This window comes from Garra rufa, chromosome 21 (assembly GCF_049309525.1).
Source record: "Garra rufa chromosome 21, GarRuf1.0, whole genome shotgun sequence".
Taxonomy (NCBI): domain Eukaryota; kingdom Metazoa; phylum Chordata; class Actinopteri; order Cypriniformes; family Cyprinidae; genus Garra; species Garra rufa.
Window position 1 is genome coordinate 40,205,668 of NC_133381.1, and position 26,125 is coordinate 40,231,792.

The 26,125-nt window shown below is 32.7% G+C and overlaps 1 protein-coding gene across 1 annotated transcript in view; it reads right to left on the minus strand.

The window, feature by feature from the left end:
- myt1lb (myelin transcription factor 1-like, b) overlaps positions 1–26,125 on the minus strand; it is a 70,491-nt gene that overhangs the window by 14,415 nt on the left and 29,951 nt on the right. The window contains 8 exon segments of the mRNA XM_073826621.1: positions 1,199–1,261; positions 3,330–3,398; positions 3,711–3,773; positions 5,899–6,020; positions 14,280–14,545; positions 20,081–20,298; positions 20,478–20,585; positions 23,392–23,482. Coding sequence (XP_073682722.1) covers positions 1,199–1,261; positions 3,330–3,398; positions 3,711–3,773; positions 5,899–6,020; positions 14,280–14,545; positions 20,081–20,298; positions 20,478–20,585; positions 23,392–23,482 — 1,000 coding nt within the window.

Sequence of the window (26,125 nt, forward strand, 5' to 3'; positions counted from 1 at the left end):
AAAGTGAACAAATTTATGTTGAAACTTGAATTTAAATATATTTGCAATTGCATGTTTTGATGGCCACATATTCTTGTTCAAGTAGCATTTCTATCACAAAGAAGTGAAGTGTCCAAATATTAAAGTTTAAGTGGACATTTGAATTAAATATTGTTTAGTCGATATTAAGCAAGAAGTGGATCATGCTGCAAAATGTGAAAAAACAATCACCAGGCCATTGACGCCAAGTTATGATTATATTTTTACACCATGATGTATTTAACTGTTCTTTTTTAAATAAAACAATATGATAACTTGTTTTTGATACTTTATTTGAGCCAATTATTATTGCCTAATTGCTATAATATATGCATTTTAAGTCATTTTAAAGTGTATTGTTTGCTTAAGTCTATTTTATTACCATAAAAATGATCTGACTACTCGAATAATCGAATGATTACTTGATTATCACAGTAAGCATCAATGACAGCCTTAGCTCAGATTAAAATCAAGTAATTCACAAGTGCTTTAATGTGTCAAGAAACATAGACATGAAAGTGATCTCTCTTTAGTACACTTACAGTAATTGGCTTTTTATTCCATTAATAATATTACATTATCTGCACTGTAAAACCCCATAGCCCAGATAAGTTATATGAACTTACTTTTCCTCTTTATCTCCATTTGTCATTTTAAGTTTTGGATATTGAACAAAAGTTTATGCATTCTTGTAAAATTTAAGTAATACGTTGTCTTGACTACTTAACATAATAAGTTGTTTTAACTCAGAGCATCAAGTTGAAACAACAAATTACCATTAGTGTAATAAATTGTAAAATGTAACTTTTCGAGTCGAAACAAAGAGTATCTTCAAGTTGAGACACAGTAACTCGCATTCTTAAGGCAGCAGGTCTTTCATTTCAAAGTTTAACCAACTTGTATGTGACGTTTCGAGCATGCAGGCTCTTCGTCTGATGAAGAGCCTGCATGCTCGAAACGTCACATACGCTATGCGAAAGTTGTTTTAAAATTAAATATTTTTGATATTTTTGGAGCTTTGGTGTTGCCGACTTTACACTTTATTTTGTACTTGTTGCTTTTTAGTCGAACACCCATTTGAGACTGATGTGCATGCTTTTGTTTAATTTTAAAGTTTAACCAACTTGAAATGTTTTACAGTGTGCAAATAGTTTCTTTTTTTCGTGTGTGCACATTATACCTTCTGTGTGAAGCATAGTTGCCAGTGATATGTCCCGAGCCATCACAGCCCGGGGTCGAGCACCTGGGACAGAAATACACCCTGTTACTGTCCAGCATGCAAATGAGCAGCTCTGATGTAACATTAAGAGCATCTTCAGAAAAATCAATATTAACTCACACAACAGCCTTTCTACAAACTTTCCAAATAAAACTTATGATTTGTTATATATAGGAAAAGCTTATTGAATTGTAGGAAAGAAGCTTCATAGCCTGAGGCAGTGCATTCATTACATTCACAATAAAATAAAAAGTTTCCAATAATTGGATAAAAAAACTGCCGTAAGCTTCTTTTTAACAACTTTTTTTTTATACTACAAAATGTATTCCCTGTGAAAAATATGGTGTGACACAAATCACGTGATGATGTGTCAATTAAGGCAATCGTCCATATTATCCATTTTACTGCACTGGGACAACACGTTTTGAAAGAAAAATGTAATGGGTTATATGGGTAATGTATAAAAAATCAAAAAAATCAAATTATAAGCATTTCATAAATTTGTGATATATGTGACTCACTTTCAATGTTGAAATAATATCAATCAGCAGACTTGTAGAACTATTGGCGCTTAGTAATCCTTACCAAAAAGAAGTATACTTCAAGTATATATTTTTAAGTATACTTTATGTAGTAAGTATACAAACATCAGCGTACTAGTAGTATACTTTTAAGTGTACCATTTCAATTTTCCTTGGAACTAAATTGGCCCAATTTCTAGTGTATATAAAAGTATACTTTTAATTATACTTTAAGTATAACAGTAGTAAACTTTGAGTGCACAACTAGTTTACATCTATGTTTTCAGTTTGCATTGAACTTTTAGGTATACTGATGGTTTACTAATTAAATACTTTTTTATGCACTTTTTTCTGTCTCAGTAAACTACTAGTTTAGTAGTTTTATACTGCAAGTATACTCATAAGTTTTCTTTAAGTGAACTTTACATCATACTTTAAATATACTACCATGACCCTATCTAGGTATTAATTTGTATATTTTGTAATATGAATATCTGAACATACAAAACATTAAAAGAATTCTAGCTTCATGCATTCTTTTTTCATAGTTTTTTAAGTTTCATAAATAAAAAATACATAAAGAACAGTTAAAAAAAAAAAAAAAAAAATCATGATAATCAAAAAGTAGATGATCAACACCCCAAAGCTTTCCAGTCACAATAATATCTTCATGGGTCGACATTTTATTCCATAACATTTCAAAGTTTTACATATCTATTGTTTATGCCCGACTATTGTGTTAGATTATGTGGAAGCATCTGTTGTTTCGGTTTCTTCTTCACTTGTGTTTTGTGCAATAGCGTCCCTAGCGTAAAACAATGAAAACACAAATTCAAATGTATTACTTTTTCTAAGTATAAGTCAAGTATACCTAAATGTCATTTAAAGTATATTTCTAGGAAGTATATTTCTGAGAAATACACAAAAAGTATACTGAAAGTGTACTTCCCTATATTTGGTTTAAGTATACTAATAGCACCCTTGAATAAACTTCTTTTTCGTAAGGGAAGCTGCAATCACATTTGTGACCCTGGACCACAAAACCAGTCTTAAGTCGCTGGGGTATATTTGTAGCAATAGCCAAAAATACATTGTATGGGTCAAAATTATTGATTTTTCTTTTATGCCAAAAATCATTAAGAAATTAAGTAAAGATCATGTTCCATGAAGATTTTTTGTAAAATTCCTACTATAAGTATATCAAAATGTAATTTTTGATTAGTAATATGCATTGTTAAGATCTTAATTTGGAAAACTTTAAAGGTGATTTTCTCAGTATTTAGATTTTTTTGCACCCTCAGATTCCAGATTTTCAAATAGATGTATCTCGGCCAAATATTGTCCTATCCTAACAAACCATATATCAATAAAAAGCTTATTTATTGAGCTTTCATATGATGTATACATCTCAGTTTTGTAAAATTTAACCTTATGACTGGTTTTGTGGTCCATGGTCACATTTATGACTGAAGTCATATTTTAAGAATAAGCTTCTAAAAAACTCACTAATCTGATTTTTGGGTTAATTTCCCTATTGTTTCATCGCATTAAAACAACAGTTTGATCCTTACTTGAGTTCTTGTGAGTTGGAGGCCATCATACTTCGAATGCTTTTGTCTGCTAAAGGACAACCTGAAAGACTAAAAGATTGCACACGCAGATGTTAGTAAAACAAAACAGTGGTCAGACATGCTACTAATTCTAAACACCAAACACACAGACATTATTCACTCAGAAAACAAGCCATGGTGCAAGTGAAAGGGATTTTCTGCTTTCTATGTTAACCCTCTGAATAGCAAAGCATTTTTGTTCTTGGTATTAGCACTTGGTGAAATATTCAAAGGGTTAACATGGAGAGGCAGTCTCTGATAACGTTCTGACAGCATAGTTGAAGTAAGCTGAAAACAATAAATTCATCGGACTGAATCCACCATTAGAAAATGGAGTCACACCTTCTATGTGAGGCGTAATTACCGGTTACGTGACCACTCCCATCACACCCTGGGGTTGGACATCTGTCTCCAGAAAAAATAGACAGAATGAAAGGCCAAAATCCAAAACATAATAAAGGAAACAAAATATTAGATTACCAAAAGTAAAGGAAAAAGCCTGGTAGAAATGGCAACACTTCAATCGAGTCCCCAAAGGAGCATTACAACACTTTTGTGTGCATTACAGGGGTAAATGTTAGAAACATGAAGACCTGAATGTTTTTATTAGGGCTGCCAATTTGTATACATTTCTGATCATATGAATTCTAGGATATATAAAATAATTCAAGTAGTCAGCAACTGTCAACCACAATAAGGATGGCGTCACATTATAGCAATTCTGTCTGAAATCAGAGATACTTACTGAAATTAAAGCCATATAGCCTACATTTCTCTACACTGTTGCTTAAATGAATGCTAATTTAAGTTGGGGAAACTCAAATCAGACTCTTTTACAACTGGCTATTTTTTTCCACTGAATTGCATCTTCATTGATGCTTTTTGGAAACAAAAAAAAATGATTATCTAATCATATTTTCTTTCATACATTCTGGGAACAGACGAAAATATAAATCTGTTAATACAACAAAAATATTTTTATATGTGACCCTGGACCACAAAACCAGTCATAAGGGTTATTTTTTTTTTTAAATTGAGAAACATCATCTGAATAAATAAGCTTTTCATTGAGGTATGATTTGTTAGGATAGGACGATATTTGGAAGAGATACAACTATTAGAAAATCTGGAATCTTAGGCTGCAAAAAATAAACAAAATACTGAGAAAAGTGCCTTTAAGGTTCTTAGCAATGCATATTACTAATATTATATAATTTTTAACATGCATTTTTGATTAGTAATATGAAGTTTTGATATATTTATGGTTGGAAATTTACAAAGTATCTTTATGGAACATGATCTGTATGTAATATCCTAATGATTTTTTTGGCATAAAAGAAAAAAAATAAAATAATTTTGACCCATACAATGCATTTTTAGCTATTGCTACAAATGTACCTGTGCTACTTAAGACTGGTCACATATGTGACCCTGGACCACAAAACCAGTCTTAAGTCGCTGGGGTATATTTGTAGCAATAGCCAAAAACACATAGTATGGGTCAAAATTATTGATTTTTCTTTTATGTCAAAAATCAAGAGGAAATTAAGTAAAGATCATGTTCCATTAAGATTTTTTTTTGTAAAATTCCTACTGTAAACCTATCAAAATGTAATTTTTGATTAGTAATATGCATTGTTAAGAACTTAATTTGGACAACTTTAAAGGTGATTTTCTCAGTATTTTGATTTTTTTGCACCCTTAGATTCCAGATTTTCAAACAGATGTATCTCGGCCAAATATTGTCCTATCCTATCAATAGAAAGCTTATTTATTGAGCTTTCATATGATGTATACATCTCAGTTTTGTAAAATTTAACCTTATGACTTTTGTGGTCCAAGGTCACATATATGCTAGACTACCCTGAAAATACAATATATCTAGGTCTAAATCCAAATGATCACTTGTATCATAATTATATATTTTTCATATCGCACATCCATAAAACTTTGTTAAAGAATATGGGCATTATGGATATAACAATATTTACTTTTTGCAAAGCTATTTTGAAACCATGTGTATTGAGAAAAATATACTATACAAATAAAATTGGATTATTAAATGCATTTGTTTTTCTTTAGATCATTAAGTGTGTTAAATTGACAGCCCTAATTTGCATACCTGTTTGGTCCAGTAACAGTCTATGTATTGGTGCCTAGTTGAACATAACTCTGATTGGTTGTTAACGCAAAGTGTTGCCCAAATATCTACTGATGTTGTTTTTTAATGGTTTTCATTTCTAGTTCATTGTTTCCAGTTTAGCTTCACTGTCTGCAAGAGTGTGTGAGTCCTAAATCACATCCCATCCCAGAGAAGCTGAGCCATGAACAGCTCGAATGAAATGATGTTTTAAATTCATAAAGCATTATAAAAATAAGTGTAATCTGTGTCCTGACTCTACGGTTATGTCAGATCACGTGGCATGCAGTAGTGCTGAGCACTAAAGCAGAGAGCAAGAGAAGATAAAGGAAGAGACGGGTGAAGACAGAGCTGCGGTGGGCGATCACGTCATTCCCCCGTAGTGCTTACGTTATCAGGTCCTTTTTGCTTTCTTTGCAAGGCGGGAATTTTGGTTTGGGACTGGGGATGCCCACGTCAGTTGTGTACACGCTGTCCTCTAAAATGTCCTGGAAGGGATCCAGATCGTCAGACTGTAACGACAAAGCCAGAAATAAAGAGAGAGACCTGTTAGTAGCCTCTTAGTTGTTTTACAACCATCTCTTTCATTTTGAACGGCTTAGATTTTCTCAGTTTAGTGTCTTTTTTAAGGTCAATTCAAATCATTTTGATCCTTTTTTCCAAATGACAGCCATTTAAAAGTAGCAATGTACAATTATTAGCCTACTCAATGAAATATTGTGAAATAATATTACAATTTAAAAGAACTGTTACATTGTTACACTATTAGATGGCAACAAGAGACTGTCCTGATTCAGTAGCTAAGACTTTTATATCCAAAGGGAGAAAAAAACAATGTTGTAAACAAGGAGATTGCACTATTCTTCCAATATTTTGTGTTTGGGGAAAGCCTTTTCTATTTTAGCATGACTGTGCAAGGTCCATAAAGACATGGTTGGATTAGTTTGGCTCAACCTCATCAAACACCTTTGAGATGAACTGGAACAGAGATTGTGTGCCAAATTTTCTCGTTCCAACATCAGAACCTACAGTGCCTTGCAAAAGTATTCATAGCCCTTCATTTTTTATGTTAAACTGCTTTAAATTAGTTTTTCACCACATCTGTTTACACTCCGTACACCATAATAATTACAAAGCAAAAACCAGATTTGCAAATTTTACAAATGTATTAAAAATAAAACACTGAAATAAGTAGATTGCATAAGTATTCATACCCTTAACTCAGTACATAGTTGAAGCACCTTTACAGCCTCAAGTCTTTTTGGGTCTGATGTGACAAGCTTTGCACATCTGCATTTGGCAATTATCTGCCATTCTTTGCCTCACCTTTTCACCTCTCCATCTCTGTCAGCTTGGATGGGGGCTGGCAGACATTTTCTAGAGTCCTAGTTGTCCCAATCGTCTTCCATTATGGATAATGCTTCTGTCAACCTTCAATGCAGCAGATTTGTTTCTGAACTCTTCCCTAGATCATTGCCTTAACGCAAGTCTGTCACTGAGCTCTACAGGCAGTTATCTTGACCTCAGGACTTGGTTTTTGCTCTGATATGCATTTTCAGCTGTTAGACCTTTTCTGAGAGGTGTGTGCCTTTCTAAATCATACTCATTCAAATGAATTTGCCACAGTTTAACTCCATTGAAGTGTAGTAACATCTAGAAGCAATATGAATGCTCCTGAGCTAAATTTCGAGTGTCCCAGTAAAGGGTATGAATACTTATGCAATGGGATCTTTTCATTTTTTTTTTTCTAATAAATTTGCAAAGTTGCTACAAACCTGTTTTGTGCTTTGTCATAATGGTGTATGAGATGTAGATTGATGTGGGAAAAAATACATTTAAAGCAGTTTAACATAATGCTGCAACAAAATGTGAAAAAAAAAAAAAGAATACTTCTGCAAGGCACTGTACCTCACAAATGCTTCACTGGTTGAGTATGCAAACATTCTCACAAAAACACTCCAAAATGTTGAGTAAAGCCTTCCCAGAAGAATGGACATTGTAGTAGCTGCAAAGGGATAATTGACTAAATATCAATGTCTATGTATTTAGAATGCAGTATCATTAAAGTCCCTGTTGGTGCAATAGTCAATTGTCCCAATACTTACGTATGCATAGATTTTATAATAATAGTATAGACAAAAGGATGCAAATGCCTGTATGGAATTGACAGACTTGTGACTTCCTCGACAGAATCCCTCCTTCAACCATCTGTCAATCAGCTTGCCTTTATTGTCACAGGCACACATGAAATCCTTACTTTAAAAATGCACATTTGTTCCACACACCCAATTTGTATGCAAATGGATGCATCTGTTGGATGTTGAGAAGTGCACAACAATCAGTCCCTCCACAATTAACCAAGCAGAGGGCTGTGAGAATAAATGTGTTAGTTGTGCAGCATCAGTGAGACTTTCAGATTTCAGAAAATGCCTTTAGAACAGTAGGATTCACAGCGAGACTATTGGTATGAAGATAAAGAAAGAAACCCATATCTAGGTGGAGATGGAAATCAGTGTTGCCATACACTAGATGGCACTGTGGTGATGTACCAAAATCTATGTATGTGTCAATGTCCTCTGCAGCTCTGTGTGATACCTTTCACATTTCAGGTGATCCAACAAGCTCTTTTCAGCATCATACTCACACAAAGGTCTATTTAAACATTAAAACACCTTCCTAATCAAACGAGAATTGCATATTAACAATGAACTATGTAGTACCTTAATCAAACCAAGTGTGTGCTGTTGTAGTAATGTTTGTGTTAATAAATCCATAGCCCAATGTATCAATGATAATTTTCAACATTCAGCAAAAAAGAAATCATGTCAGTTGAGTTTTTTAGAGAGTAACTAGAACGCAAACATAGACTTTCACCAAGCCAGCTGATCTCAGGAAATATAAAAATCAAGTCTAATATTTGAATGCAATATATTTGATAAAAATGCCAACTCAGATCTAAAAGAGATTTTAGATTCAAATCATCATCTTCATTTGGTGAAGCAACATCCAACAGTTTTTATTTCTCTGAACAAAACCATGCACTCTTACTCTCTCTTTCTTTCTCTCCCTCCTGTCTCTTTCTCGTCTCAGTGTGAGCTGGCTTAAATACAAGATCTTAAGCTCCTCTCTGCTGATGTGGCTGAGGTGTGTGTGTGTGTGTGTGTGTAGGTCAGGTTTTGCCCACATCGCAGGCACCGATTGTCCCCACATGCATAGTAAAACCTGAAATTATATATTGTGTGGAGCAGCCAACAATTCTCATGAGAAAAATGTCTCAAGAATCATACAAATAATGCCTTCATGAAACTGGAAAAATGAGAGTTGGATTGGGGAATACATTTAGATTGTAGACATAAAAAAAAACATATACATCCAAGTGTGTGTGGTTGAAACTCCCTGAATACCCAACTTCATTAGAGACTGAATAACAAAATGAAGATTGTGTCACCATTTACTCACTTTCTAACCTGTATGGCTTTTATTTTTCAGTTCAGCTGAACACTAAAGGTGAATGTGTAAAGAATATCCTGAGCCACATTTGTGACCCTGGACCACAAAACCAGTCATAAGGTTAAATTTTACAAAACTGAGATGTATATATCATATGAAAGCTCAATAAATAAGCTTTCTATTGATCTATGGTTTGTTAGGATAGGACAATATTTGGCCGAGATACATCTATTTGAATATCTGAAATCTGAGGGTGCAAAAAAATCAAAATACTGAGAAAATCACCTTTAAAGTTGTCCAAATTAAGTTCTTAACAATGCATATTACTAATCAAAAATTACATTTTGATATGTTTACAGTAGGAATTTTACAAAAAAATATTCATGGAACATGATCTTTACTGAATTTCTTAATGATTTTTGGTATAAAAGAAAAATCAATAATTTTGACCCATGCAATGTATTTTTGGCTATTGCTACAAATATACCCCAGCGACTTAAGACTGGTTTTGTGGTCCAGGGTCACATTTGTCCATATAATGAAAGTGAACATTGACTAGGTATCATAAATGTAATCAATAAAAAAATGCACAATATCCTAAGTAGATTTATGTGAAAAATATTCTAAAATTTAAAACATTATTCACTGATAATCCACCCCTCTGGTGACACTCTGAAATAATATAAATGTTGTTAAAAACTACAAAATTTAAATGATAATATAAAAAACTAAAAAAAATTAAATGTGAGCAATTACACAGAGAATACTGGGAATGTCAATTAAAGTAATGTTAGATAATATTTTAGAACAGTTAAGACCAGGGCTAAATGTTTTTTAAACATTTCATAAATGCATATAAAAATGTAGTCATTTCTTAATAACAAATAATTAAGATTAGTTGTCAAGCAACACACAGATATGGTTGCACAGTAATATTGAAGTAATGAGGTCACATGTGTGTGTTTATAAAGTATTATACAACCGTTTTGAATGTGGCTAAGCCAATTATTTCTATTTCATAATTTCTTTTTTTTAATGAAAATTATGAAATTACTTGTTCTTTCACTTCCAAAAACTGGACATAACAGTACTTTACTGTGAAATTACCTTAAAAAATTCTACAGTTCAGGGTTATTATAGTTAACAAAAACCAAAACAATAGCAAACAATATTTCTTGACATAATATAATCATTAATTTTGTTATTAAATCATTTATAATTAACATAAAATAAAATCTAAAAATACTTATTTTATTTCAGGTATTTGCCAAGGCAAATTTTTTCATTTTCATTTAGTTTAACTTTAAGAAATAACTAAAACTAAACTAAAATAAAATAAATAGATATTAAAACTACACTATATATACTATAAAAAAAAGAATACAATTAAAATGCAATAACACATAAAAAGAAAATTGATTTCAAAAATATTAACAAAAACTATAATAGTATATGAATGATATTTTAAAAAACAATACTGTTAATAAATGGTTTTTACTGTTAAAATTATGATAAAGTTTTACTAGACAAAGTCATTGGTCTGGTCAAAATGTCCAAGAAAATGTTATTTATTCTAAAGAAAAATAGCAAGGATTTCTTAAGTTTGTCAAGTTTAAAGTGATAAAACAACAAATCTAGTGTTAAAATGAGAATATTTTGTGGTTGTAAAACATTAGTGGAACATGTCCATGCACTCTTAAAAATAAAAATGCTTTACCATGCAATAGAAGAACCTTTTTCCTCTAAATGGTTCTATGAAAAACCTTCAACATCTGAAGAACCTTTCTGTTTCACCAAAAGTTCTTTGTGATGAATGAAAGTTCTTCAGATTATAAAAAGGTAAGAAAGAGATGGTTCTTTGAAGAACCTTTGACTGAATGGTTCCTTGTGATACTAAAAATGGTTCTTTTATTGCATCGCTGTGAAGAACCTCTTAAAGCACCTTTATTTTTATGAGTCAGGAGATGGAGAAAGTAATGGAGAGATGAAGAAGATTAGGATAAACATTATGAATGTAGCTTGTATGTACACAACCCATCTCAGCACATCTCAGCTACATTCAGAGCTGCAATTAGTGCAGGATGAGGAGGTGCCCTCTCTGCCTACAGTCAGCCTGACCTCTGTTACTACAGGAGCCTCTGGAGGAAGTGAGAGCCAAGCTAAGAGGTCACATCCCACAGCTCTACTTCCTGCTTCCGCCCCGACTAAAGCTGCTCCAATTAGAGAATGAGAAACAGAGAGATGGACGACTGGAACGTTGGGACATGCCAAAAGGACTCAACATTGCTGCATGAAAATGTTCTTACTCAATATTTAGTCTTGTTTTCCAGTACAAATATCTATATATTAGTTTACATCATAATGATTTCACAATATTAATTTTGTATTGCATTTTTGATCAAATAAACACAGCCTTGATGAGCATTAAAAACTTATTTAAAATACACTCAAAATCTTAATGATCCTTAATCCTTAATGATGGTAATATATATATATTTTTTTAAGTTCACTCATATTAGAAGTTGTTATTTTTAAAGTCTAGTAAATGGTAAAATTGATAGCTCTCAATTATGCTGTAATGTTAAATATTAGGGGGAAAAAAAATAAGAATTTCCTAGAGACATCAGTAGTATTGGCATCAGTGAGGCTCACCTTCAGTCTACTGTCAGTATACTGTCTTTATGTTGTTTTTATATTAATTTGAAAATGAAAAGTTTTTAGGCAAAAAAACCTTCTGATTCTGGTGCTATATTGAGTCACCAGAAGATTTTTATTATAAAATCTATCCATCCGTAAGTATTGGGACACTTGCACAAACAAGGACTTTAATGACATTGCATTCTACATACATAGACACTGCAGAAAATGCTTTTCTAGCTTAGATTTTTTGTCTTGTTTCCTGCAAAAATATCTAAAAATTCTTAAATCTAGAAGGATTTTCTAGACAACTAAAAATTATTGTCTTGTTTTCAGAAAAATCAAGTCAAAATTAAGTGAGTTTTTGCTTAGAACAAGCGAAATGATCTGCCAATGGGGTAAGCAAAAAAATCTTATTTCAAACAGAAAACCAGATTATTTTTCTTACCCCACTGGCAGATTATTTTCCTTGTTTCAATCAAAAATGCACTTAATTTTGACTTGTTTTTTTCTGAAAACAAGAAAATAATTGTTACTCATCTAGAGAATCCTTCTTGATTTAAGAATTTTTAGATATTTTGGCTGGTAACAAGGCAAAAAAATCTAAGCCAGAAAAGCATTTTTTGCAGTGGACATATGTATATTTAGATATTTAGTCAATTACCCCTTTGCAGCTATAACACACATCCATTCTTCTGGGAAGGCTTTACTGAAGATTTTGGAGTGTTTTTGTGGGAATTCAACCAGTAAAGCATTTGTGAGCAAACACTGCTGAGAAGTCATGCTTAACAAGTGGTCCGGCTCCGCTGCGAGACGAGGGACTGCATGAACACTGCACTACTGAAATAAATGCGTTGAGCAGAGATGGAGACGGAGAGGAAGCATCATCTGCTGAACCTATGACAGCAAGAGAAGAGCATTGCTGCAGGCAGCTCAGCCCATCCTTGACTGCAGAATGACAGCAGATGAAATGAGAGCGAGAGAGAGAGAGAGAGAGAAGCCATCGTCTGCTTGAGGCGCCTCCATGTTTCACACACACCACACTCTCCTTTTCTCCTATTTCATGCTGGATGAGTGTGTGTGCTTAATCTGAGGATATAGCTCCTATATCCCACACAAATAACATTCATTGTATGTTCAGCGTTGCTTTTTCTCCAATCTATCTTTAGATTGAGTGTTAGCAGGAGGTCCTGTCTTAAACTGGTGTGCGGCAAAAACACCCTGTGTTTTCTCTCTCTATATACAGTATATAGTTTTTTTGTTGTTTGTATTTCATTTCTATTCTTTTTCCATTATCTTTCAAGTATGCATTCACACTCTAGAAGCATGGTCATAAAGTAAATGTTCATAAGAAGAAACAATAATAACAATGGCAAATCTTGTATCAGATAATTATTCATTCCAATAATTAAAAATAGTAACTCATTTAATTACAAATTAAATACATTTTAGTTTATATTAGTTGAATAACTTTAATAACTGCATTAATCATTTAAGAATGTCTGGCCATCAACAACAACACATTCATAAATAAAAAATTCAGTGCTAAACTAAAATTTCAGAGGCAGAGAAATTGCAATTTATATTATATTATATTATATTATATTATATTATATTATATTATATTATATTATATTATATTATATTATATATTTGGGTATATTTGGAGCAATAGCCAACAATACATTGTAAGGGTCAAAATTAATTTTTTTATGCCTAAAATCATTAGGATATTAATTTCATGTTCCATGAAGATATTTTGTAAAATTCTTATTGTAAATATAATAAAATGCAAATTTTAATTAGTAATTTGTATTGCTAAGAACTTAATTTGGACAACTTTAAAGGTGATTTTCTTAATACTTGGCCAAATATAGTCCTATTCTAACAAACTATACATCAATGGAAAAACTTATTTATTCAGCTTTCAGACAATTTTTAAATCTCAATTTCAGAAAATTGAGACAAGACAAAAAAAATCTAAAAAGCATTTTTTTTTGCAGTGCAGTTACTACCCAGCTCTAGTAACACTGAAAAAAAAAATGCTTTTCTAACTTAGATTTTTTTTTTTAATTTTCAAGACAAACTATCTACAAAATTCTTAAATCAAGAAGGATTTTCTAGCCAAGTAAAAATTATATTCTTGTTTTCAGAATAAACAAGTCAAAATTAAGTACATTTTTGCTCAGAACAAGCTAAATAATCTGCCAATGGGGTAAGCAAAAAAATATTATTTCAAACAGAAAACAAGATTATTTAGTTTATTTCAAGCAAAAACACACCTAATTTTGACTTGTTTTTTTTTCTGAAAACAAGACAAAAATTTTTACTTGTCTAGAAATTGATTTAAGAATGTTTAGTTATTTTGGCTGGAAACAAGACAAAAAAATCTAAGTTAAAAATCATTTATTTGCAGTGAAGAAGATTTTGGCTGGTTATGTATTTGCTCAAAAATTGATTTCGGATCATTTTTAACCCCCAAAAAAGTTATGGACTGCAGCTTTAAATTGTTATTTCAGTGTTGACATCTCAGAGCTTTACTATACAGTATATGCTTGGTCTCCAGATTCATTATAGATCATGAATTATTAATGTGTAATAAGGTAACGTATAATGAAAATGTCTGAGCAAACATAAAAGGGGCTTGATATTGTGAGTCGGTGACTCTGTGGCTGTGTGTGTACCTGTGTGCAGATCTCCAGGGGTTTCCCGCTCAGGCTCTGTGGCATCTCTCTGCAGCGTGTGGAGAGGTTGAGGATGGCGGTAGCAGCCATGTGTGCCGCCTCCATGTCGTGTGTGAAGTCGAAGCTGCTCTTGCTGCAGGTGCTGCTGGCGCTGCTCTCTCCTCCTCTCGCTCCTCCTCCTCCTCCACAGCTCAGGCTGCTGCTGCTGGGCCCGTAGCTGCTGGTGGTGCTGCTCGCCGAACTGGAGCTCTTGCAATAGCGCTTCACTGATGGGACACACAGAGCAGCGGCATTAACATAAGCCTCATATATGCAGATGTATAGGACAGTTCACAAAATACGCTTCTGATCTACATTCCACATCAGTGTTGATTTAGTATTTATTCACAGTTTAAAACAACAGCTGTTGACCAACGTGCTGTACAAGCCATAAAGTACAAGATATGACAAATACACAATGTTACAAAAAACATAACACTTTTAGGGTTAGTTAGAAGCTCGAAAAAGCTATGTTTATAGCTCATATTTAAAAGTTCTAATTTAGTTCTAATTAAATAGTTACAAATTGTCGAAGCTGCTACAGCAGAAGCATGATCCCATTTTAGGGACCAATTCTTAGTGGCTTATTAGCATGCATATTACTGGCATATTGGCCATATATGTGACCCTGGACCACAAAACCAGTCATAAGGTTAAATTTTACAAAACTGAGATGTATACATCATATGAAAGCTCAATAAATAAGCTTTCTATTGATATATGGTTTGTTAGGATAGGACAATATTTGGCTGAGATACATCTATTTGAAATCTGGAATCTGAGGGTGCAAAAAAATCAAAATACTGAGAAAATCACCTTTAAAGTTGTCCAAATTAGGTTCTTAACAATGCATACTACTAATCAAAAATTACATTTTGATATGTTTACAGTAGGAATTTTTCAAAAAATCTTCATGGAACATGATCTTTACTTAATTTCCTAATGATTTTTGGCATAAAAGAAAAATCAATAATTTTGACCCATGCAATGTATTTTTGGCTATTGCTACAAATATACCCCAGCGACTTAAGACTGGTTTTGTGGTCCAGGGTCACATATTAGTACTTATAAATCACATATTAATACCTTATTTTGCATGACCATAATCTAGATCTCTTAATCATATCCTATACCTAAACTTAACAACTACCTTGCTAACCATTAATAAGCAGCAAATAAGCATCTTTTTGTCTTAGTTTTGACAACAAGAGTTTTAGTCTTAGTTTTAGTTAACTGTAATAACTACCAAAGCAATTCCAAAATGCATAGTAAAAAGTCAGGAAATGTTGAGAATAAATCTTAATTATATTGCTATATTAACAATATGTATTTGAATATATTAATGGAATTGCTTGATTATTCAGTATGCACTGCAAAAATGCTTTTCTTACTTAGACTTATGTCTTGTTTCCAGCCAAAATATCTAAAATTCTTAAATCAAGAAGGATTTTCTAGACGAGTACAAATTATTTTCTTGTTTTCAGAAAAAACAAGTCCAAACTAAGTGAGTTTTTGCTTAGAACAAGCAAAATAATCTGCCAATGGGGTAAGAAAAAATCTTATTTCAAACAGAAAACAAGATTATTTTGCTTACCCCATTGGCAGATTATTTAGCTTGTTTCAAGCTAAAACATTAATTTTTGACTTGTTTTTTTTCTGAAAACCCTTCTTGATTTAAGAATTTGTCTGGAAACAAGACAAAAAATCTAAGTAAGAAAAGCTTTTTTTGCAGTGTACTGTAACTATGGGCAGGAAATGATTCCATCTAATTATTGTGCATTGTTTCAACCTTATGAAATTGGAATTATTCAGCAAATACATTTTTATCTCCCGTTTGCTTTTGTTAATAATGGTTAGGTTCAGGGTTGGGTTTAGTACAGATGATACATTATTTTCAAATGTAATTTGAAATGTGATTTGAAAGTTAGATTTTAGTGTTGCAAAACAAGCAAGAAGCAACAGGTTCAGTCATTTTGCAGAAACCTTTCCACAGATGATTATTCTAATATTATATCAGCAATATTTTGGCCATTATCCAAAAACCCTTATTGCTATGACTACTCAATGTATCTCACACAACTGAGCGATAATTTGATTTTCTTGCCTGTCCAAATATGACTAACTCTTTTCTATCTGGCACCAAGTGTAACCTGCATGGACTGAAGGAATTACATGACACAAAATGCTAAATTACTTTATTGCCTTTCGTACAAAGAAAGCCATTTTGTCATTAAAAAAATGTCATTTCATATCAAATAATTAATTCAGTACAAAAATTTGTCAAACCCAATTGGTGTCCCATGCTTCTCACTGGAGAGGACATTTAGGGTCATTGCACACTGAGTCCACAATTTTCGTCCGAAATTTTCGCACATTAAAAAATAAATATACGACCTCACATTGTGTCAATTCGTCATAAAAAAATCTTTTTTGTTGTTGTTGTTGTTGCTTTTTTTGCATCCTTAAAGCATTTTAATAGAAAAAAAAAGACAACTCCAAGAAAAAAATAAATAAATAAACAAATAAAAATCCCAGAAAAAACGCATACGAAATATTCAGACCCAGTGTGCAATGATCTTTAGAGGTAACACTTTATTGACTTTAAATGAGTCTGATTTAGAAAGACACACACCTCTCAGAAAAGGTCTAACAGCCGAAAATGCATATCAGAGCAAAAACCAAGTCCTGAGGTCAAGATAACTGCCTGTAGAGCTCAGTGACAGACTTGCGTTAAGGCAATGATCTAGGGAAGATTTCAGAAAAAAATCTGCTCCATTGAAGGTTGACAGAAGCATTATCCATAATGGAAGACGATTGGAACAACTAGGACTCCAGAAAATGTCTGTCAGCCCCCATCCAAGCTGACAGAGATGGAGAGGTGAAAAGGTGAGGCAAAGAATGGCAGATAATTGCCAAATGCAGATGTGCAAAGCTTGTCACATCAGAACCAAAAAGACTTGAGGCTGTAAAGGTGCTTCAACTATGTACTGAGTTAAGGGTATGAATACTAATGCAATGTACTTATTTCATTGTTTTATTTTTAATAAATTTGTAAAATTTGCAAATCTGGTTTTTGCTTTGTCATTATTATGGTGTATGGAGTGTAAATTGATGTGGGGAAAAACTAATTTAAAGCACAAAATGTGAAAAAAATGAAGGGGTATGAATACTTTTGCAAGGCACTGTATAAGTATACTAAGTGAACATACTGTAAAATAAAGCACACTATGTTAGTGTCCTGTATTCAAATCCCTTTGAAGAAAGGCTTGTTTATTATGATGATTTTGATTATTATGAGGACATTTGAAATGCTGGGGTGGGGAGGGGGGTGTTGGGATGCATGTGAGAGACGGAGAGACACGCTGCAATTTGACGAAAGACACAATGAGCCACAACCACCAGCTGGGCATCAAAGTGACATCTCCCACCGGGCGTCCTGCTGCCATCTCTCTCTCCTCTGCATTCCTTTTACTCTATCGTCTCCCTCCAGTCTGGCCATTAAAGCATGGCCGGGGATCTCACAGTCTTACGCACAGAATTGCAATTAGCAGCAGCCCTAAATCCAGACTGTGATTTGCCTAAACCGCCTCATTCATTATGCATCTGCCTCCAGATCATTTCCATACATTTCCATACCTCAGAAATACAGTGCAGGAGGCTTTTCGAACGGGGTTTAGCTCCTCGCCAAGCATTATAGATTTCTCAGGCTTTAACATAGTCAATGTTCAAGAGTCATAGTGATAATAATGATCATACACTGGCCACAAAAAGCATTTGGACACTAAAGTCTTACTCTTTGCTTTATTGGACAACATAATATCAAACCTTTGCAATAAATAGAGTTTGAAATCGTAAAACAATAGATCTAGCATAAAATCACAACACACAAGGATTATTACAGGTAACTAAAACTGAAACCTTAAAAACTCTTCTCAGTTACTTGAAATGTAAATACTTAAAGATTATAGTAAAACTTAAATGTATTTTATTTCATCTAGTTGCCAAAGAAACATTTCTCATTTTCACTTGATGTACTATGACCTTACCATTATTAAATCTGTAACATATTTTTGACATGAAATTTTATTTCTACATATGTTCATGTTGTTTAGATGAATTATGGTGCCATAAGACCCTTGTAATTTTATATATATTATATTTTATGTATTTTAATTTTATATTATAACATTTTCTGTTCACTTTAATTTTAGATTAGGATTTTTATTTAATAGTTTTAGTTCACTTAGTTTGAGTTATTTTAGTATTTGAAGTTGAAAATGAGAATATAAATAAAAAGGTAACACTTTACAATAAGGTTCATTAGTTAAACATTAGTTAATGTATTAACTAACATGAACTAACCATGAGCAATACATTTGTTACTGTATTTACTAATCTTTATTAACATTAGTTAACAGAAATACAGTTGTTCATTGTTTGTTCATGTTAGTTCACACTCCATTAACTAATGTTAACAAAATTTTAATAATGTATTAGTAAACGTTGAAATTAACATTAACAAAGATTAATAAATGCTGTATAAGTGCAGTTCATTATTGGTTCATGTTAACTAATGTGGTTAACTAATGTTAACTAATGAACCTTATTGTAAAGTGTTACCAATAAAATACTGTTTGTTGTTCATGTTATTCTATTTTATTTCAGTTAACATTTAGTTAAAATTAAGACTATTTGGTAACACTTTTGAATATGTAACACATACTTTTTTACTATTTACTCAGAGTTTTCCCTAAATAAACTCCTAATCTGCTGCTTATTAATAATTAGTAAGATAGTTTGGTATGGGGTTGGATAAAGGGATCTAAAAATAGCCATGCAGAATAATGTGTCAATACATGCTTTATAAATACTAATAAATAGAAGAAACTAGAAACTAGTTAATCATGAAAACTGGCCCTTAATAAAGTGTTCACAACTATTTTTAATGGTTTTAGTTAATTAATAATAACCATACATCTTTTCAAGGAATTCTGAAATCTGTTACAGTTTCCACAAAAAATATTAAGCAGCACAACTGTTTTCAACACAGATGATAATAAGAACCACTGTTAAAAACTGTGCACCAATAATAACTGATAATAACTGAGCACTAACTCAGCACATTTGAACAATTTCCCTAAACTTCTGAATGGTGGTGTATATTATGGAAACCTGCTTTCACAACTGAATAATCATATATCCTATGCAATTTGTCATGTACATGGGTTACTCTAAGTTTTAGTGTTGACTTTGAGTTAGTACCTAGTTATTAGCTATATAGTGTATAGTAAGTACAGTAAAAAAACAACTTTTTATCTCACAATTCTGACTTTTTTTTTCTCATAATTGCATGATACAAACTCGGAATTCTGACTTTTTTCTCAGAATTGTGACATTTAAACTCCAATATAAAGTTATAAAGTTAGTTATAAAGTTAAAAAGTCTCAAAAAGAGTTTATATCTGACAGTTCTTACTTAATAACTCACAATTGCATGTTGTAAAGTCAGAATTGCTATAAACACAATTCTAAGAAAAAAGCCACCTTTCTGTTTCACAAAAGGTTCTTTGTGGTGAAAAAAGGTTCTTTAGATTATAAAGAGGTAAGAAAGAGGTGGTTCTTTAAAGATCCTTTGACTGAATGGCTCTTTGTGGAACCAAAAATGGTTCTTCTATGGCATCACTGTGAAGAACCCTTTTAAAGCACCTTTATTTTTAAGAGTATCCTGATATGATACAGCAGATGTGAATGTTGAGGTCTTACCGTCATCACTTTTGGGCAGTGTGTCCCGACTGAGGACTTTGGGTGCGGTAGTGTGCCGTTTACTGTAGACGTTGGTGCTGTCATAGTTGTTGTAGTCAAAGCTGGTTTTGGAGTATTTCTCTAACTCTTTGGCCAGGTTGGATCGTGGGGTTGAAGTGGGCACGTTGTTTTTATAGCCATACTGTGGAATCTCCAACTGCTTCACAAAGCACATGGGCCTGGAACAGATACAACCAACCTTTCATGGTCTATCATATGGATGAATGCATACTATCCATTTCATGAACTTTGCACGGCAAATTCAACACAAATTGTTGGCAACTTTTAAAATACTGCGTCTGGCTAAAAACAAAATTCACAATCTGACATGGAGTGTAAAGCAATAAAGACTAGTTACCTGAGCACACGGTCTGAGGCCTGGTTGGATTTGCCTCCATCACATGACTGATGTTTCTCGTGAGCTTTGGCTAGTTTCTCAGCAGCCGCTATTGGACAGCCCGACAGGCTGGATGAACAGAAAGAAATGTCAGGAATATGTGTTTAAAAGGACAATATGTGACAAATCAGTGAAGTATCAAATGCAGATTCATCCATCTTCATTTCTGTATACCTTTAACATATCACTGATATACCAGTGAGATCTCTTAATGCCTCCGTTTTTCTTCTTACACAACACAATAAATCACGGATTACATAACCCATAAAGAATATAAAGAACGAATTAAGACTTTTGATAAAATCTTCTATTCTCAGAATTGCCTCCTGAAAAAAGGCAATAGAAAACACTTTCCATATTGTTCACTGTAACATCAAAAGTTGTGCATCCAATCCAATTCTACAAAATTTTGGCTGAAATTCACCTGTGATTTGGTAAACCTGGTAAGGCACTTAAGCAAATCTATGCAAGAAAATAAGACCCAGAGTACATGAAATAAAGGTTATGTTTGGTACTATGTTGGGTTGCCATTGTAAAATCTGAGACCAATTGCATAAACTTCTATGTTAAGCACAGTCTTGGTCTAAAGAACTAGTCTGACCAACTAGCAGTCAAACTGTGAACAGTCTACAAGTCCTAGAAACAACTAGGACTCCAGAAAATGTCTGCCAGCCCCCATCCAAGCTAACAGAGCTTGAGAGGTGAAAAGGTGAGTCAAAGAATGGCAGATAATTGCCAAATGCAGATGTGCAAAGCTTGTCACATCAGACCCAAAAAGACTTGAGGCTGTAAAGGTGCTTCAACTATGTACTGAGTTACTGAATACTTATGCAATGTACTTATTTTAGTGTTTTATTTTTAATAAATGTGTACAATTTGCAAACCTGGTTTTTGCTTTGTCATTATTATGGTGTATGGAGTGTAAACAGATGTGGGGGAAAACTAATTTAAAGCAGTTTAGCATAAAAAAATGAAGGGGTATGAATACTTTTGCAAGGCACTGTATTTGTTGTTTTTATTTTTTGCAATGTACAAAAAAGTAACCTGAGAGCAATGCAAGGCTCCTCTAGGTAGTGCTATAAAGCCAGAGCACAGAGATATGAAAGGCTGTGTGTGTGTGTTCATTGGCATGAAGCAAGCTGGCAGGTTTCTATTGGGCCGTAGGAAACACAATTTCACTCTTGCAAGAACAAGCGAGGTGTGTGTGTGTGTGTGTGTGTGTGTGTGTGGTTCAGGGGTCTGTGGCGTCCGTCTGGAGCGGGCCGTCTCCCCTGGTGAGGTGTCAGTGAGGTGCTAATGGCTGACGATCCCTACAGCAGCTGCTGAGAGCATTACTGCAGCACCCTCTCCAAATATCTGCATGAACCATTTCATCAGCCCACTACAAGCCACGCGCAAAGCCTTACACAAAAGAGCGTGGTATTTTAAAAGCTGCTTGAATCGATGTGCATTTGTAGTACTCTATATTTTTCATCACTCACAGTCTATTCAATAAATGAATGCAGTCCTGCATTGACGTCAGACATCACTACACCAAATAAAGCTGTAAAAAATGATGTCTTTTTTACCATACACTCTCCAAACACACACCCACGTCTGGCACATTTTGAGAAAAACAGGTAGTTCCATACAGTGCTGGGTATGGATTATATGTAACTGATACTAAAACAACATTGAACTGACTTGAGCTGAACAACATGACTTTTTTAGTTTTTGGAGCTTTTTATTTTTATTTTTTAACACTGTAAAGCTGCTTTAAAACCATTTTTATTGCATAAAGAGCAATAAAAATAAAGGTGACTTGAATGACTAGACTTAATTGTGTTTAAGTAAGCATATTCCAAAATGTAAGTACTTGTAATTAGACTATATTGTGTTTTAAAAGGCTCAGGTTACTTTTTTATTGATATGAAATACATATTATTTACACAGTAAATTAATAATAATAATAATACTTTTCTCTTTTACATTTCTTTTTACAGCAACATGCAGGTAAACAAACAAAATAGATATTTTTTGTATTTTTTTAAATATTATTTTATTTTGAAATTATGATATTTTTTATTTAATTTCATATTTTTATGATTTAAATATCAGTTTATCATCAACTCATGAACATGTTATTTCATAAACCCTAGATCATGTAATGATCATGTTTTTTTTTTGTTTTTTTGCAAATCAATGTATGATTTTGTGCCAATCAATGTGATAAACAGGTTAGGTCAAAATTTATTATAAATATAAAAACTAAACTATGATTATAGACCATAGTTCAATTTAAGTAATATTTATTTGTAAACTAAAAACATTACTGGTGTCAATCTTAAGACAAAACAAAGGCATTGATATATTTAAAGAAGTTTCTTTTAGTTGAAACAGCTCAGATTTACGTTTTAGTCTGGGACCAGGTTCTAGGTCCTATGAAACCAAGGGTAATCTTAAAGATTACATTAATAATTTAAAATTTCACAGTGTAATTTGTAATCAGAAATAATATCCACTGGTCACACCTTTGGTTAAGACTGAAGTTAAGGTTAGAGTTCAAATAAATTATTTGCACACTTCAGAAAGTCAGCCCACCAATGGAGTGCCTCTGTAAGTATTTTAACATACATACATACATACATATATGCATACATACATAATTACATTTACTATCTAAGAACCTTGATTTTGAATCTGGGTGTATTAAAGCAGAAAATAGTGTTTTGTACCACCAAAAGCCATAGATAAAACTGAGAAAGTTTTTGAGGGAAAGTGAAAAAAGTAGGCAGCACTGTGATTTTCGACAGTAAATAAACACAGGTTTGGTAGCATAAAGATTCTAAGAATGAACACAGAACCGGTTCTCTCATCCAGACAGACAGGAACTCACCTCCTGTGAGAGTTCCTGTTGCTGTTGACGTGACCCCGGCCCGTGCAGCCAGGCGTAGGGCACTTAAGAACATTTTCATACATTGCAAGAACTTGACAGCAGGCGAGAGAAACAGGGTGGAAGATTAGGAGTTAGAGGCCCACAGTTAGTCATCTGCATTAGTGTGAAACTCTCGTCATTATCACCAGCACGCTCACAACCAGAGACATCAAACAGCGGCATGCAAGGAACTGCTAATGGAAGAACAGTGGCATGCACATGCACCATGCAGCGGGACTCATGCTACAAACAACATATTCTATTCTATTCTATTCTATTCTATTCTATTCTATTCTATTCTATTCTATTCTATTCTATTCTATTCTATTCTATTCTAGGTAGGCTACACTAGCAGTCAAACGTTTTTGAACAGTAAGATGTTTAATGTTTTTCTTCTGCTTACCGAGCCTGCATTTATTTTATCCAAAATACAGCGAAAACATTAAATATTGTGAATATAAATATTGAAAATATTGTGAAAATTTTTTTTTTGAGCAGAAAATCTGAATATTACAATGATTTCTAAAGGGTCATGTAAAAATTAAGCTTTGAAATCACAAGAATAAATTACATTTTAAAATGTATTCAAATAGAAAACAGGTATTTTAAATAGTAAAAATATTTCTAAATTGTTACTGTTTTTCCTGTACTTTGGATTAAATAAATGCATTAATGCTTAGTGAGCAGAAGAGACTTTTTAAGAAAAAAAAAAAACATAAAAAATCTTACTGTTTAAAAACTTTTGACTGGTAGTGTATATGTCATGTATAAAAATTAATACCTAATACCTAATAGAATATATAAATTGTACAAAATAATCTATAAGGGCAGTATGATGTTTACGTGTAAACTTACAAGCATACTTGCAGGGAAATAAAACACTACAAAACTATTAATTAGTAGTTTACTAAAAAAGTGGGCAAGTAATGATCTATATGCTATAACTTCAATTTTGGTATAATCACACTTCAAATAAACTACAGTAGTGTAAGTTCATCACAGTTGCACTTAAATTACACTTAAAAGTAAACTAGGCCAATTTTGTACACTTAGTATACTACTAGTACGCTGATTTAATATACGTACTACATAAACTATACTTGGAAGATTAAGTTTGCCCTTTAAGTATAGTTTATATAGCAAGTATATTAACTTTACTTAAATTAACCTAATAAAATGAATTTGAAGTGTGCTTCTTCTAACCACTACAGAGGATCTAAAGAAGGCTGCTCAACCCTGTTCCTGGAGATCTACCTACCTGCAGACTTTTGATCCAGCCCTGCTCCAACACAGCTGTCTGTATTATCAAGTGCTACTTAAGAGATTAATTAGCTGCTTCAGGTGTATTTGTTCAGGGTAGGAGCTGAACTCTGTGGGATAGTAGATCTCCAGGAACAGGGTTGGGCACCCCTGATCTAAAGGGATGAACAAGAACTCAGCTCAACACTGACTGTCAGTGGAAGACCATGAAAATTGACAATACTTACAAACATGTTACATGTAGTTAGTAACAATGTCAGATATTATTTATGTATTTAAGCAGTTATTTTTTTAATGCATTATATACATAATGCCTTTAACACAGAAAAAATGGATCACTATAAATCACTTTATAATAACTTTCATTAATTTTAATAAATATTATAACTTTCTACAATGCTTATTACAGCATGTGAACAAAGAACCTGGAAGCTGCACTTCAAGTGTTTTTCTATTCTATTCTATTTTATTCTATTCTATTCTATTCTATTCTAGCTATACATTAATTAATACAATAAATAATACCTAAATAGAAACCTAGTATACTTAAAAGTGCAAAAACAATATACAGGTAATAGCGAAGCTCAAAACTCACTTGCATTATCAAAACTTTTAAAAACTAGTAGTTTATTCAAAGTATCTTCAAATGTACTTCCATAAACTCAAAAGTGGGCAAGTATACAACTAGCAAACTAACATTATGCATAATACAGTAAGTTTACTTGCTGTTGTACACACAAAATTTACCACAGTTACACTTAAAGTACCCTTAAAAGTAAAAGTTTTGTTTGCAAAAAATAAATAAAGTTGTTTTACCAAGTAGGCAATTAAGTCACAGTCACAGGAAGTATTAAAATAGTATGCGCAAATATGCTATTACAATACTTTATGTGGCCATACACTAGCCATATTGCAATAGTGCCAAAACAATACAAGTTAAACACTGTAAAAAAAAGTGTTTATGCTGCCTTAAAAGTTTGTTTACTCAACTCAAATATCCACATTTTCATATAACATAACATTTCATGTTGACTAAATTTAAAATTTTAGGGCAGTGTGAACACTTACTTTTTTGAGTTGAATCAACTTTTTTTTAGTGTAGCAAAGCTCAAAACTCACTTGCAGTCAACTTTTAAAAACTAGTAGTTTACTAAAAGTATCTTCAAATGCACTTCCCGTAAACTAAAAACTGGGCCACAAATACAGTCTGAAACTAGCAAACAAACACTACACACATACAGTAAGTAACACAAAGTTTACCACCGTTACACTTAAAGTACCCTTAAAAGTATTTTAAAAAGTTGTTTAACAAAGCATTCAAATATACTAGAAAAAAAGTGTTTTTTGCAAAAAAATAAATAATAATAATAGTAATAAAGTTGTTTAACAAAGTAGGCAATTAAGTCATAGTCATAAGAAGTATGAAAATACTACA